The 15114-nt window shown below is 38.4% G+C and overlaps 1 protein-coding gene across 1 annotated transcript; it reads right to left on the bottom strand.

Moving 5' to 3' along the window:
• Positions 1-12568: 12568 nt before the first annotated feature.
• On the bottom strand, positions 12569-14814 carry LOC128252694 (uncharacterized). Its single transcript, XM_052980635.1, is given in 3 exon segments — positions 12569-13142; positions 13144-13646; positions 14670-14814. Coding segments are annotated over 3 exon segments (630 nt in total). The 5' UTR covers positions 14685-14814; the 3' UTR covers positions 12569-13030.
• Positions 14815-15114: the final 300 nt, after the last annotated feature.

Raw genomic sequence — 15114 nt, 5'->3', positions numbered from 1 at the left:
AACTGAAAAAGTGCCGTCCCAATAGGCAACTCAGGGTGTACCGAACTTTTTGGAAAGTGAACCTGGTGTGACAACAGTAGTTATGCTCGCAGTAAGGTAAATAAATCTATTTACGGCCGCAGTCTGTTTGTTATAAATAGAAACGGGTTGCGTTGCTATCGTCAACTCAGCATGCGTATCAAACATTTCAGGCTATCTCAATGGATTTAATGATCACTGGGAAACCATGTGAGTAGTGAATTCCCCTTAATTCGATTGCACCCAAGTATTGTGTCTTCGAATAAGCTACAATTAGCGGGGAAGCCGCGTATCGCTCCCTCGTTTCGCTCGCTTTCATTATGAAGCTTAAGAACTTAACGATATGTGATTCTCACAAATTAAATTACTTATTTAAATGTGATTATGCGCATTATTTATGGGTAAAGTGTTGCCATTGGGGTGGGTACGATAAATGCAGTGCCACAAAAACGTGTGTTGCATTTCAAGGGACAATGCTTCGGAGCGTTTTGGGGCAGTGACTGGATGCCCGGTCATTACGTATACGCAGCGTATGACATTGAGCTAACGCTCTCGCTTATCGCTTGCACGTCGCAGCTGCTCGGGCGCATGGAATGGAGCCACGCTCGGCATAATGAGCGCCACTATCTCACCCCCCACAAGCACCACCTCCCACCGTTTTCGCATTCACTTCACCCCAATAAGCCAATGCCCAAGCAGGGCATTAGTGTTAGCGCAAAAGCGGATGTTTCTTTCAGAACAGTGATGGCAGGAGTCCATTTTCTTGACTTAGGTACCAGGTAAAAGTTCGGAAATACACTTTTGATGGAATTTTTTATAAACATTTTATAAACGTCATTTAAGGACAGGTTTTTATTTTAATGTGAATTGTGGCTGTTATCGCCAAAATAATAAGCCGAAACTAAAACTTCTTAATGAATAAGAAACTCGTCGGCTTGTATCAAAAACTGGGTTAAGTTTGTTACTGCACAGTAAGCCAAGAACATTTTTCTTAATCTGAGAACATTGAATTAATAAATAAAGGTGTTTAGTTTGAGAACATGTTAGTGTTAGTTACTTATATATTAGTAACAAAAGGGGTTTAATTTGAAAACATTTTAATATTGAATCGGCCTTTTTTGTAAGCGTATCTTTTTTTCTTTTTTCTTTTCAAAAAGTATATGCTTACGAAATATAACAGTTCCATACCAAAATGTTATCAAATTAAACCCGTTTGGTAAGTAGTTTAATACCAACATGTCCTCAAGCTAGTTACGAATTCAGTACAGAAATGTTCTTAAATTAAGAATTTTCGTGCTAACACGGCTTTTAAGAACGAATGCTCTCAGATTAAGAACTATGTTCTTGGTCTGTTCTCTATGTGAGCAAACTGACATTTTAAACACAATTTGAATTTTTGGTCATGCATAAATTTAAACTAATGCAACATTTTCCGCTCAATCAGTATTTTTATATTTGTGTTATTGTTTAGAATAGTCATTTGGCTTTTAAGTTACCCGTTCCAAAATAAGTAGTTTCGAAAAAATAGAAATAGGATGAGATTAATTTTACTCATGTATGTTATTAGTCATATTTAATCAACAAACATCAGAAATCAAAGAATCTAGGTACAAATACGGAAATACTTCTCATCACTTTTTAAGGAGTTTAGGTTGATGCTGAGCAGAAATCCGACGTACGATGGCGCGCAAAACGTCAAACGGCAAATAGCACCTTGCACCTGAAATGCATTAAATAAACATCATTATCGCAAAGACTAGAACAAGGCACCCGCACTCACACACACCCACTGCGAACAATGCAGAGCACACACTGACACACTTACACATGCACATCCACATGCATATTTGGCAAACAAAAGGATTTTGCGGTTGAATTGTGTAAACACAGAGGGAAAACGCACGCATTGGGCTTCCGATGTGCAGGTATGGCGGAATTTCGAGCTCTTCTTGTTTGAGTGCTGTTTGAGTGCTGAACGAAGGCCCTTCAAAAGCCTTAAGACCGCCTTATGAGATGCAACATAATAATTGGGAACAGTAATCTAAAAAGAACTTTTATAACTCTCAAAACAATCCGACAGCAAATTAAGTCTTATTGACTTATTGAAACTTTAAATTAATTTTAATGTTCTTATTCTCTCCGTTTATATTTATACGTTGTGCGCATATTATAATTTTTTTCTGCAATTTCTATATTTTGTTCTATGTTTTTTTTTGTAAGAATAACTATTTTTCAATATAATTTGTAGATTAATATATATATAAGTTAATATTAGTATATATATAAAACCGCGTCTTCAGCGCTGAAACTTTCCCGCCCGATATCTTCGCAACTAAAACCAATTGGAAACTAAAGCTTCGCATGCGCGCTAAACTTCGAAAAGCTAAGCAAGCCCTTTTGTGTATTGTTACTAAAATTTCTTCTCCTTGGATCTTTTTCAGAGTAAACTAACTAAGTTATATTTTATTTACATGTGTTATTGTCTGTCTTTGATTGTAACAAAATGCAAGCCTTAATATACTATGACAAAATATATAAATTAATATGTATTTTTCAATTGCAAAGGTTGTATTCTGTTTTCTTCACTCCAGAAGCCAAATTATTTGATCATTTTTATTCGCGAACATTATTCTCGCGTATGGCCCCTGCCATTCCTATCCACCCCTATCACCCCGTCTCTACCAATCCCGAAAAAATCCCCAGCACGGCCATTTATCATTTTCGCCCTATTGAAGTTTCAGTCTCGCGACGGCGGCCACATAAAGCAGCGACAGGCAGCGGGCGGCTGGAGCTGCGATGGAAGGCGGGCCAGCCTTAAGCAGATGAAGATGCCCGGACCCGTGCCCGCGCCCGTGCCAGTGCCCGACCAAGCCGGCGCAGAAACGGCCAAGACAGAAAACAGCAGGGTTGCTAAGAGGAAGATGAAGGCAACAAAAAAACAGGAACGAAAATGACAAAAAATACCAAAAACGTCGCACAAAAAGAGACGTGCAAGTAGTTCAAAAACTTTGGCCTAAAAGCAAACCGAAGGCGAACCAAAGAAATATATAGATGGGATGCTTTGGGGGGCGAGGCCAACATTGGCTGGCATTTGGGCGAGCGTATGACGTTATTTATGGTTTGTTATTTGTGCAAAAAGTATGCAAGAAAATATGCTGCGACTCTTTCATAATTTTCCTTTTTTCCGCCTCGGGGCGAGGCGAAAGAAACAAAAGTTTTCGGGCTGCCACCGAACACGCAAAAAAGTGCCAAAATTTAAGTGCGAACTTAAAGCTCATGTGGCCGAGATATGGCAGGACATGGCCACAGCCTCTGGTAGGCACTAATTGAAATCATAAACGCAAATCGACAGGCGGGATAATTTACTTTCTCTCGAATCACACTCTGCAAAAAAGGTGCATAAATTACAGGGACTCATTAAATATTTTCCGCATTAAATAGAAAGGAGCCGATGCCTCAGCTTAATGACCATAAATCGAAATTAATGACAATGCCGAGCAGTGGACAGAGGCGTCGGTGGATGAGGATGGAGATGAGGATGGGGATGAGGATGAGGATGAGAATGGAAAGAGGAGAGTTGCTCTGGAGGGCTAGGCAGGATCCTGCGGCCTTCATATCGTTTATGCCCGCCACAAATGGAAGCACCTGCTGCTCCTGATTTTGCCATGGCCCGAAACTGCCGTACTGCCGTAAAGTGCTGCCAACGTTAATGACACCTGCGAGACAATTTCAATAACCGATATGTGCCGTTTTGGGTTTTGCGGGACGTTCGTTCGCCACCGCCACTGACGGATGTCTTGTGGTGGCGTTGAGCTACCAATTACGGTTCTGTTTTTATTTGTACGTCAGTCGGAACAGCTACCTATAGGTTTTTATGGAACTCTTGGTAAAAATTTAACAATTTTAAATAGAACCCTTTACATTTTTGAGCACAGACTTAACTAACTTTTGCGAGGCCTTATCAGTAGGCATCGTTAGCCAAGTTCTTTTAGCTTCGTATTCAAATAATCTCCAATATATTCTACATACCACATGATAAAAATCTTTTGGTGATTGCTCCAATTAATAACATCTGATTTTATGGATTCTTTCCGACCGTGGGCATCCATTCTGTGTTTGTATTTAATCAAAACGAGGCCAAGTCCACCACAGGGAAGTAGAATCTGTGTCGTCATTTGCAATAACTTGTGAAAATGAGATAAACAGCACTTCCAGCTGTTCTTGCTGCGCAGGAAGACCAGCGATAGCTTGGTGTTAGCTGCCCAAAATAAACTTAAAATAACGTTATATCAGTTGAAGTGGCATCTGGTAAGCTTCAGTGTCATGAGGGCGGTAATTTTATAGCTGCTTATTTAAAACTGCCTAAAATTATGCTAATATGTACACACAATGTTCTGCAGCCGATTTTATCAGCGCGGACCGAAAAGTTCCCACACAATGAGGTGTCAAAACAAAGAGATTTCTTTAATTTTCCCTCCACTTTCTGCACAATATAATGCTGACTCGACTGAATTGAGGAGCCCCTCTTCAAAGTCCGCAGACTGGAGGCTCTTCGGCAGCTGTTTACTTTGTTAATGGTCTTTTTCAGCTAAGCTTGTCCGTCGCACGCGTCCAGACCCACTTTTCAGGCACAGGACTGAGGACTAAGGACCACGGGACACCCTCCCCCTTAGACTTGTGCTCATTTTTTGACCTCCAAGCACGTGGCATTGAAAAGCTTTGGTGTTTTGATTTAAGACTGCTCTGAGGCAGTTATTCTTTTTCGTTTTCGTTTTTGTATTTTGTAGTCTGTGTGTCTGCCACGCGGAAAATAATTTATACAAAATGCTCCGCTGGATTTCATTTGCTCTCATTTTGCTGAGTGTTCGAGGTGCTGTGGAGATGCTTTGTTGATATTGTTAAATACTTTTTATTTTTCTTCGGTTTTGCACTTGAGGATGCGTAGTAAACAACTTTAATTGACTTGAACGAAGGTAAATGTAATTGAAGTTGCACATTAAATTAACTAATTTTATTTGTTCTGAAGCCAACTTATAGGGTGTGCAACAATACAGTCATTGGGAATCACTCTGAAGGACGACGTTTTTTTTTCGATGCACACTGAAAGAACTGACGCAGCTGAAGTTCTTAAAGTAGTCTCCGCCGCACACTCTCGGTGCAATTCGTCACTACCTGGACTGCCACCCACAGTGATGTTATGCCCATCATGGTTAAGGCCACAATATGGTAATAATGACTAGCGTTTTAATATTAGTCACTTTTGCATTAAGTAAAATTAATGATTTAACATGCAAGTATTTGATCCAATTGGAACGATACAAAACTGAAAACGATCATTAAACTGGAATCGAAAATTATATTTCTTTCGTTGTTGAGAAAAAAAATTCTTGCATGTAGGCGGATCCGTAACAGCGATCTCTAGATTTGCTGCCTAACACGTAATCTTTACGCTACCGAGACATCGCGAAAGACGACGTTCCAAATCGCTACATACAGCGCTCCTCTGGAGTCTTGTTCAACTCTCAAGTAAGACATCGAGTTTAGAGGTTTAGATTTAAAGAACTAAAAAATTAAAATTAAATGCAATTAACTGTTCGGGTACTTTACCGGGCAGGGTAGTTTATTATTAGAGTTTTGGTTACATACATATCATCCCGACCGAGCATAATAGTTGACCTCTTAATTTTTAAAACTTTGTGATAGCCCAATGTCCCTCAATTTCCCAAAATTTTTTTATGTAATCGGAGTTTATTAATAACTTTGATTGCCTTAAGTCGGGAACATAATCCAATAAGTCAAGACGGTCATAAAACTCCATTTTAGGCAATGTAGTGCAACTTTGTTTTACTAAGTGCAGAGCATTATACATTTTTTAAGACTTTAAGACCTTAAAACGCATTTTCATTGCTGAAACAATTTAATTTAATTGGCTTAGGGCCAAAGTTTTCGAGTTTAAAATTAAACCTGAGTGGAAATCAAAAGTTAAGGCCAGGTCATTAAATAAATGGCAATTTCCCCCGGAACTTAACCAGGCGCAAACTCCGTAAAGAAATTAATTTCCCACCCCTCAAAGGGAGAGTCAGCGAATGTTGCGTTTGCAAATCTCTTCAGGAATGCCCCAAGGCATTCGTGTGTAATTTTCTGTCATTGATTTGGTCCCGGCAACAGTTTGTCAAGCACTCACATCTGACCCTGTGCCACCCACCGCATCGCGCTACACAGATGTCGACCCTTGACACAAACAGTCAGGCGGGACACACAAAAACTCGGCCCAGAGTCTTGGAAATTTATTACGTTTTCAAGTATTTTTCCGGTTTTGTTGCCCGGAAATTGCCGAAACGTGTGGCCGGCGTGCCAAATCCTTGGAATGAGCTGAAATAAATTATTAATAATTTCTATGAGTTCCCCCGCAGACTCCAGACTTTGGGAATTTACACGGTTTGTCGTCGAATAAATGAATTATTTATTTAAATGTCAAATATTCCTGTTACCAAGCTTCACCCTCAGGTCAATTGCCGTATTGGCCTCTCAACTCGTACCTTCTTCAGGGACGTGCTGGCGATGTTTTCTGTCATTTTCATTTTCCTGTTCCTGCAGTGATAATCTTTTTTGCCGTGGCCCTACAATCAAAGTTTATGATTGACGAATGTTCAGAATTCATTATTCAAGCCCAGTTTTATCTCGGCAAATGTGTTCAAGAAATAAGAAATTATTTGTTTTTATCCTTGATGCTTGAATTGAAACAAGAATTTTCAAGAAACCACAATTTATGGTGAGTGAATTAGCTATGTGAAATAACCAAATCAAAATTGAAAGCGGATAAGGTTATTTCGGTGCACAAAAAGATTAAAAGATTTTATATAAAAATATAGTTGCCAAATCAATGCATATGTATTTATAAAAAGATATAAAAACGCATAAAAAAATATATTCTTGAACCAACCATACAAAATTCAACTGTAACTAAAATTCAACATGATTAAGCTAAAAGCCCCTTGTGAACATCTATTAATATGAATGAAAATAGATAAAGCAAGCAAATGTTGAAAAAGAGAAATCAATTTGATTGGCCCCATGGATTTCACTTTTCAATTAAGGCCAGAAAATTATGAGTCAAAGAAAAGTCTCAAACCGCTGCTCATCGCCAGAATGTTATTCAAGGTTTTGCATTTCAATTCGAATCAATTTAGTAGGGCTCGGAGAAAAGAGGGTAAGCACCCAGAACTGGCAGTAGCAACTTGAATTGCCTGTCATTCATCAGAGAGCAAATACGAAATGGAATTTAATGATATTATATGAATATTCTCGCATTGTCTGTTTGCTTATGTACTGTTGCTGTTGTCAACGTCAATGACATGCAATTATTTTCACATTAAAACTCATTTCCGTTATTGTAACTGAAGCGAGACATTAACGGTTGGGTGAAGCATCTATGGCTTTGTATGAGAGCAATTAGTGTTGCCAACAATCTATTTCGAGAACAGGATATGTTGTCCTTGGTCGACACTGTAAATAAGGCATAGGTTTTAGATATTTACATTAGTCTCCAATTGTTTAATAATGATAATAATATAGGTATACTCTAATAATTGGTCAGTGAGCAACTTCGCTTACAAACTGTTAAATGATTAATACATAAAGACAAGAACGAGATTACTTTGAGGTCAATTGACAACATGAATATATTTACCGTAAGTTTATTACTTTGCCTTGGGCCAATTTAAGGTAAGTCGCCCAAAAAGGGTTTATTATATGAGATTTATTTTTCGAAGATTTTTTATACCCTTGCAGAGTATAAAGTATGTATATTCTTGATCAGCATCACTAGGAGAGTCGATCTAGCCATGTCCGTCTATCCGTCCGTCTGTCCGTCTGTTTCTACGTAAACTAGTCTCTCAGTTTTTAAACTATCTGCATGAAACTTTCCCAAAAGTTGTCTTTCTATTGCAGGTAGCATATAAGTCGGACCGAGCCGGACCGGACGACTATAGCATATAGCTCCCATAGGAACAATCGGAAAAAAAAAAAATTGTAACTTTGCTGTTTTTTTACCCTTGCAGAGGGTATTATAATTTCAGTCAGAAGTTTGCAACGCAGTGAAGGAGACTTCTCCGACCATATGAAGTATATATATTCTTGATCAGTATCACTAGGGGAGTCGATCTAGCCATGTCCGTCTGTCCGTCCGTCTGTCCGTCTGTTTCTACGTAAACTAGTCTCTCAGTCTTAAAGCTATCTGCATGAAACTTTCTCAAAAGTTGTCTTTCTATTGCAGGTAGTATATAAGTCGGAACGAGCCGGATCGGACGACTATAGCATATAGCCGCCATAGGAACAATCGGAAAAACAAATAAAAAAAAAATTATAACTTTGCTGTTTTTCATTTTTTTTTTAGTTCTTCGACATATAGTAATCGTAAAATATTTCAGAATTACGGTATAAATTTCATCAAAATTGGACGACTATATCACATAGCTCCAATTGAAATAATAAAAATATAAAAAATAACTATCTAATAATTGAGCTGCAAATCATCATAGCTTCAACATTTTTAAACATATACGTAAGTAAATCATAATTTTAATGTTTTCAAAAGTATTTAGTTCTTGCAAAAGCTGCAAGGGTATATGAACTTAAGAAAGATAGAGCTTACATATTTACTTATTGTCTAGTTTTCTTGGGTTTTTTTTGACAAAAAAAAAATTTGTATTTCGTGAGGCTCAGTCGTTGCGAATCCTTGATGGTAGGCTTTTTCCAAGAACTCATGCGACCATAATCAACCAATTTAAAACTTCTTTATAATTAATTAGTTAATCTTAATAATTTTATTATGTTCAATGTTTAAGAATACTCTCGGCGATTCCTGAAAACACATGAATTATCTTATGATTTCCAGAGCTTTTAAATGAACATAAATACAGTTAAATAAAAGTGGCAACTATATATGTATGTCTGTTTGAAATATTTTTTGCAAACCAAGAGATAGAAAAGCCTATTTAATTTTCATTTTTAAACGTAAATTCTTAAGAAGTAGCGGTCCATCAAGAGTAGCTCCCAAATTTCTTGTCAATTTATTAAAATTTGTATTATATCGATATGTTTGCATCGAAGTCCGTTCAGCTTGTAAAGGAACGACCCAAATAGATAAATTGGCAGCACTGACGACCAAGTCGGCTAATTGGCAGTGTTGGCAGCGTTGACAGAGTTGGCAGCGTTGGCAGCGTCGACAATCAATACTCCAATCGGTCAGTTGTTGCGACTCTCCACTCGTCATTCGCCACTCTTATGCAAATTCGAGATGCAGCCCTCCCCTTTTCTGTCCCGCTGTTGGCATAGCATAATTAAAGGGATATGTGTGGGTGGTGGCCCGGATGATAGCCCCATCGTAGGCCAGACCCTTCCCTATCAGTGTGCGGCTACATGGCCATATTAAAATTATTATAGTTTGCACTGGTCAAATGAGAAAAGTTGGCGAAATATTGCATTTAAAGTTGAAGGACTCGGGAAACTTTAATATTTACAATCAATTTAAAATTCGAGCAAACACTTACATCAGTGTTGTGGCGGAAAGTAATTGTCCTGCCGGCCATTCCCTTAAGGTCATTAATTCATTCGGCGACAGCTGCGAAAAGTGAAAATCGTCTTTCGGCGGGGAAATTAACATACTACCCAGCAAGTGGGAAAATTTAATTAAAGTACAAAATCATTGTAAATGCGAGCTGCTTTACTATCATTTGCATCGAGTGGAATATAAATGTTGTCGTTTTATTCCGATCTTATTGACCATTAAGCAGGTCGGACAACGTTTTCATTTGGTGGCCTTATATTTGCTCTTTTTTATTATTATTGTGAGTATTGTTTATTGTGCTGACTAATGTGGCATAGTCTAGACACTTTTAATATATCTAAATGCTTGAGCAGGGGTTTCGCTAGGCCAGTTCAGGCTGTGTTAAAGCTGAAAACCCTTCGCAACGCTCATACGCCGCGTTGGCCACATAAATCTTTCGCCCTCGTGCGATACCAACTATGTGCGTGTCTGTGTATGTGCACATTAAAAGTTTGCCAAAGAGCTTATGGCACCATTTGTAAAAGCGATTTTTAATGCTGCTGCGATATCCACACACAAGAGGGTGTGAAAGAGTGGAAAGCTCCCTCCAATGCCATGGCCAGCATCTAATGGCTTTCCACGCATTACAGGAAAAACTTTTTTAATGAGAGCGCTCCGTGCCAATACCCTTTGCCGACATACGAGACGATAGTATCAGAGCCCGAGACGTGCTACTGAAATAACATTTCTGTGGAATATAACTTTTATTATCCATGAATTTCAGATGTTTCTCAAAAGAAAATAATTTTTTTTAAAGAAATTTCAAATTAATTTACACATATATTGAATTAGGAAAATACTTTTTTTGACCAAACCAACCGATTTCCAACCTTATTAGTATGGACTTTCGAAGAATATAATACTTTTAAAATTTCAATAATAAAATAAAATTGATATTATTGTAGCAGTAATTAGCAGGTTTATAAAAAAGTTATCCAAATACCAACGACTTAAGCTGTTTAAACTGTCGTCTATTAGAGGTACACAAAGTTCGAAGTACAAGAAATGTAATCATTCGAGTCGCCTTTCGACATCGCTTAGTGTCATTTAAATTGTTGCTCGGCTTGGCAGCTCATGGCATTTCCCGCGGGAAGAGCTGGGGGTTGAGTAATTAGTTGACGCGCATTATATCGCAATGATTTTGTCACGGCCAGACATTGAGCGGCTTCGGCTTTCGCCCGCTTTACAGTTGCCCCGACATGGGAAATATCATACGAAACGGCTTAAAAAGTTTCCATTGCAACTGAAAATCGTTTTAACCACTTTTCTGGCAGTTGACTAGAAAATTTATTGGTATTCTATAGGATTCTATGCTCAGTTTGACTTTTAATTGCAAATTTTTGCATTTAAATTGCAGCATATCTGAAATTAAATCAAACACTGCCTTTGATTATTTGTAAATGTTCCTAAACTCAAATTTATAGTTTCTTGTTAGAAAGTTATAACATTTTTGTGAAAGCAAATAAAACATGTCAGACAATTTTCGCATTCTGACGGTTTTAGTAGATCATTATCGCTTTCTAACTTTGATATTTGAAGTTTTCATTTTAAACTTTAATTTTTTATTTATAGAATATATGAAATGCTTTGGGAAAATTGACATAAATTAATTGCTTTTTAATATAAGAGCATATAATTATTTTTAAATTCTTCCATTTTCAAATTACTTTTTAGAACATTAAGTTTGACAATTTTTTTCCTGCCTCACACAATCGGTGTGATTCGTCACTATGCATACTGCCGGCTACAGTGATCAACCATCATTTATTGTGAAAATGGGTGATGGAGAAAAAATCTTTAAACGATGGAATGGTTTTTCTCCTTACATGCGTGAAACATTTGTCAGAATTATTTCAATGGCTTATTTTAATGCCATTAATGAAAATGTTTGCTTCATTAATGCCTGAGGCCAGATAGCCATTTAAATCATCTGTTGCATCAAGATCGCCACCGGACTTGCCGCCAATAACACCGTCGGCCAATGAGCACGCATTACTGTCAATCAGGCGTGTAATTAACGCGGCTAAATGGACAACAGCCAACCAGTAACAACAATGCCAACAGTCAGTGACAAACGGGAGCCATAAATATGGCAAATCGGTATGGCAATGATTTGATTAGATCGGTTGAGCCATGTGATTTCTCCTGCACAGCACTGAGAAAAACGAACTGAAATAATATATTTTATTAATATTTAATTCAATTGTAAGTATACTTAAATATAATTAACGAAGTCCCAAAGAAACTATTTTAAAATGTTCAGCTATTACATTTTACCATTAAAATTTATGTTTGTTTTGTATCAAAAGCTTGCATTGTTTTGTAGAACATTTTTACCGAGTGTGGGTTCTGGCCTGCACTCAAACGTCAATGCAAATGCGACAAATTTCTGACAGCCCGAACGTCAGCGACATCATCAACGCGAAGTAATTAGCATTTAGCAGGCTGAGCGAATGTCGAGCGGTGGGTTCGCGTTCACGGTGAGATTTGGATTTGGATTCGGGTTCGGTTTCGGTTTTGGCTTGGGTGCCATAACATGTATATTAGCCGGGGGCCAAAACGTTTGTAGCTATTTGGCAGTTGACAGCGGCTTTCAGTGTCAGTTTCTGTTTCGGCGGCGCCAAGCAATTAATTAAATGCTGCTAATGAATCCGAATTCCGCTTTTGCGGTAGACACTAGAATGTGTTTGCTTGCAGGAAGGGAAAGGCGTTTTAGAAGTTTGACAAGTAAAGTATTCTGATTGTGCTGGAGGGGCGACACCTGGCCTTACATTTTGCTGTTTTAGAGGAACTTTCTTGTTTTTGACAGCTCTATTGCACTGAATATTTATATAATTTATAAATTTATTTACAGCTGAGAAACCACTAGATACTTGACCATGTTGGTATAATTCTAATTAATTATTGAGTACCAACCACAATAAAAACTTTGTGTTAAACAAATTAGTTTCAAACAGAAGTGGTATTGTATTTATAATTTGTAGTTACGTTCTACAAGTTTGTGTAAATTCCATTAGGAACTATTAAAACTATTTTGATTAAAAAAAGATTGAAAGTATTTTCTTAAAAATAATTATCTTTTAATGTTCAAATTTTAACTGTACCCACTGTAACTCCGCCACAAAGGTGTTCATTTAAAACAGATAACCTGACTTGGCAAAATGCCAACAGATGTTAGTGCCTCAATGGTCCAAAATGTTCACTCCTATGCATTCATAAATTATTTAAGATCCATCAACATTTAAAATCTTCGAATATTTTGTGTGAGTTTCATGCTTCAACAGTCGCTTTTAAATAACACCGCATAGTTTCCACTCATTATCTCAGTGTGTGTCGTATCTTATTTATTTTATGCTCTGACTTGGCCTTTGAATGGTTGCTTATCTAATCTAGTGAGGTGGATTCCTACCGCCGGACGTGGCGCGGGAAAGGAGTGATCGTGGGCAAAGGACCACGTCGTGGTCGGACGGTGCTGGTGAGGAAGTAGTTAGAGAACCGGGACGGGAAGCCGCTTCCTCAGAGCGGAAACTGGGGCAGGCAGAACCGCCGGAGGAGCTTGAGCCGAGTACTGGGGTCGGGGTGCCGGGGCTGGTTGAACTGAGTACTGGGGACGGGGAACAGCCGGAAGCGTGACCTTGGGGGCAGAGGGTGTAGCGACCTTGATCGCAGGCTTGGGCGTGGTCTTCACCACCGGCTGAGGCTTGTCCTCCGCTGGCTTGGCATCATCCTCGAAGGGTGGGAGCAGATCGAGAGGGAGGTCCTGCACGTCCAGCTTGCCGGCAATGGACTTCGATTTATCATCCTTGGCCAGCTGAGCTGGCTTCTGGTAATACGATTTCTTGGTGGGCTTTGTGGCCAACGTTGTGACTGGCCTTGCAGTTGTCGTGGTTGTCGTGGTGGTGCTCGGTTCATCCTGGAGGGGTGGCAGTAAGTCGTTGAAAGGCAGGGCAACCTTATCCGCCTTTATTTCCGACACATCAGCTCCGCAGAAGCCGATCAACAATGCCAGTGCAATGAAAGACTGAAATGAAATTGGAGAAATTGTTTTATAATGCTTATGACTTTATATATTATAAGTAAATGCATATGTTAAGGTGCCACTAAGATGCATTCTCAAAGAAAAATAAAAAATGTTTGAACGAGTTAATGAAACCTTTTGAAAATGCAAACATTTGTTATTATTTGAGTATCTGAAAATATATATGCCTGATAAAAAATGTTTGACTTACTTAATCTAAATATCATTAAAACTTACAAAAAATAGTGGGAAAAAAAGGTTACCTTGGCCAAAAACTTTGTTTGATTTGCCAACCAATTTCGCTTGTATCTCTTAAGTTATGGCCTTATTGTTTAATTTGGTCACAGACATTCCAAAACTGTTCCAATTTCCAAAATTTGGTTAAGTTTTTGCTCTGGAAGTGTGGGCGCTTTAAAAATATTCCCATCCGATGTATGTTGACCTTCGAATCGGCAAAAGCCTTGCATTGTTCGGCACATGCCAAAACTGGATTAGTTTATGGCCAGTTCTATTCGCGTTCATATTCTAACGGAAACGTTCCTTTCCCTTGTGGGAAAGGTCATTAGACCTTCTCAGGCAATGATTAACTTAGCAGCTATAATGAAACTAATCGAGCTTGAAATTTATGCAAAGAAGAAATTATAAGTCATCCTATGGTCATGGCTCGCAGTTTCACACCTCAAATAATAAAGCAATTTTTTTTAACGAACGAAAATATGTAAAGTAGCCAACGTCAGTTCACAAGTTTTTTATTTCGTTGGTTGTTTAATCAACTATTTAATTGGCAATGTATTCAAACATTTGATTTGTTCATAATGTTAATTTCTGTTCAGAACCGATTGCATATTGTAATTTATGCAGCAAACTGGAATTTCACTAGTGATGCTTACGCAAATAACTAATTAGAACAAATTTGCTGCATTCCAAAAAAGTCCATTTCAGGAAAGACCAGCTTTAGAACAAAATTTTCATATCCATTTGGAGCAATTAAGAATTCACTTTTGTACAGAAAAGTAGTCCACTTACGTATTTGGGTGACATATTTGCTAGGGATCCTATTATTTTAGGTGGGAAGAACACAGGGGTCCCGAACCGATCACTTTGAAATTTAATAACGAACTAAAAGCGTCGTTGAGCATGCGCAGCACTTTTATAGTCGATGGGACCAATCCATTTCCAAGCTGAAACGAGATAGAAGTTACACGAACTTGCTGCACAGTGTAAAGTTTAATAACCGGATTAAGTCGGGGGTATTGTTTTATTTGTATTTTGCTAAGCATGGAAGATGAGCACGAGAGCGATGGTGCTCTGGGTGCCTGGGTCTCTCTGTCCAATTAAGTGGTTTCTTCAACGATTATCACTTCTTGGGTTTCGGTAGAATGCAGCAGCAGCAAAAGGCACTGAAACAGCTGACTTACCGCTGAACTTGCGGGGTTCACGGTCGCAGCCTGTGGATACAGCATCTCGAATC

The sequence above is a fragment of the Drosophila gunungcola genome, chromosome 3R (genome assembly GCF_025200985.1).
Source record: "Drosophila gunungcola strain Sukarami chromosome 3R, Dgunungcola_SK_2, whole genome shotgun sequence".
Classification (NCBI taxonomy): domain Eukaryota; kingdom Metazoa; phylum Arthropoda; class Insecta; order Diptera; family Drosophilidae; genus Drosophila; species Drosophila gunungcola.
This window is presented reverse-complemented; position numbering and strand designations above follow the sequence as displayed.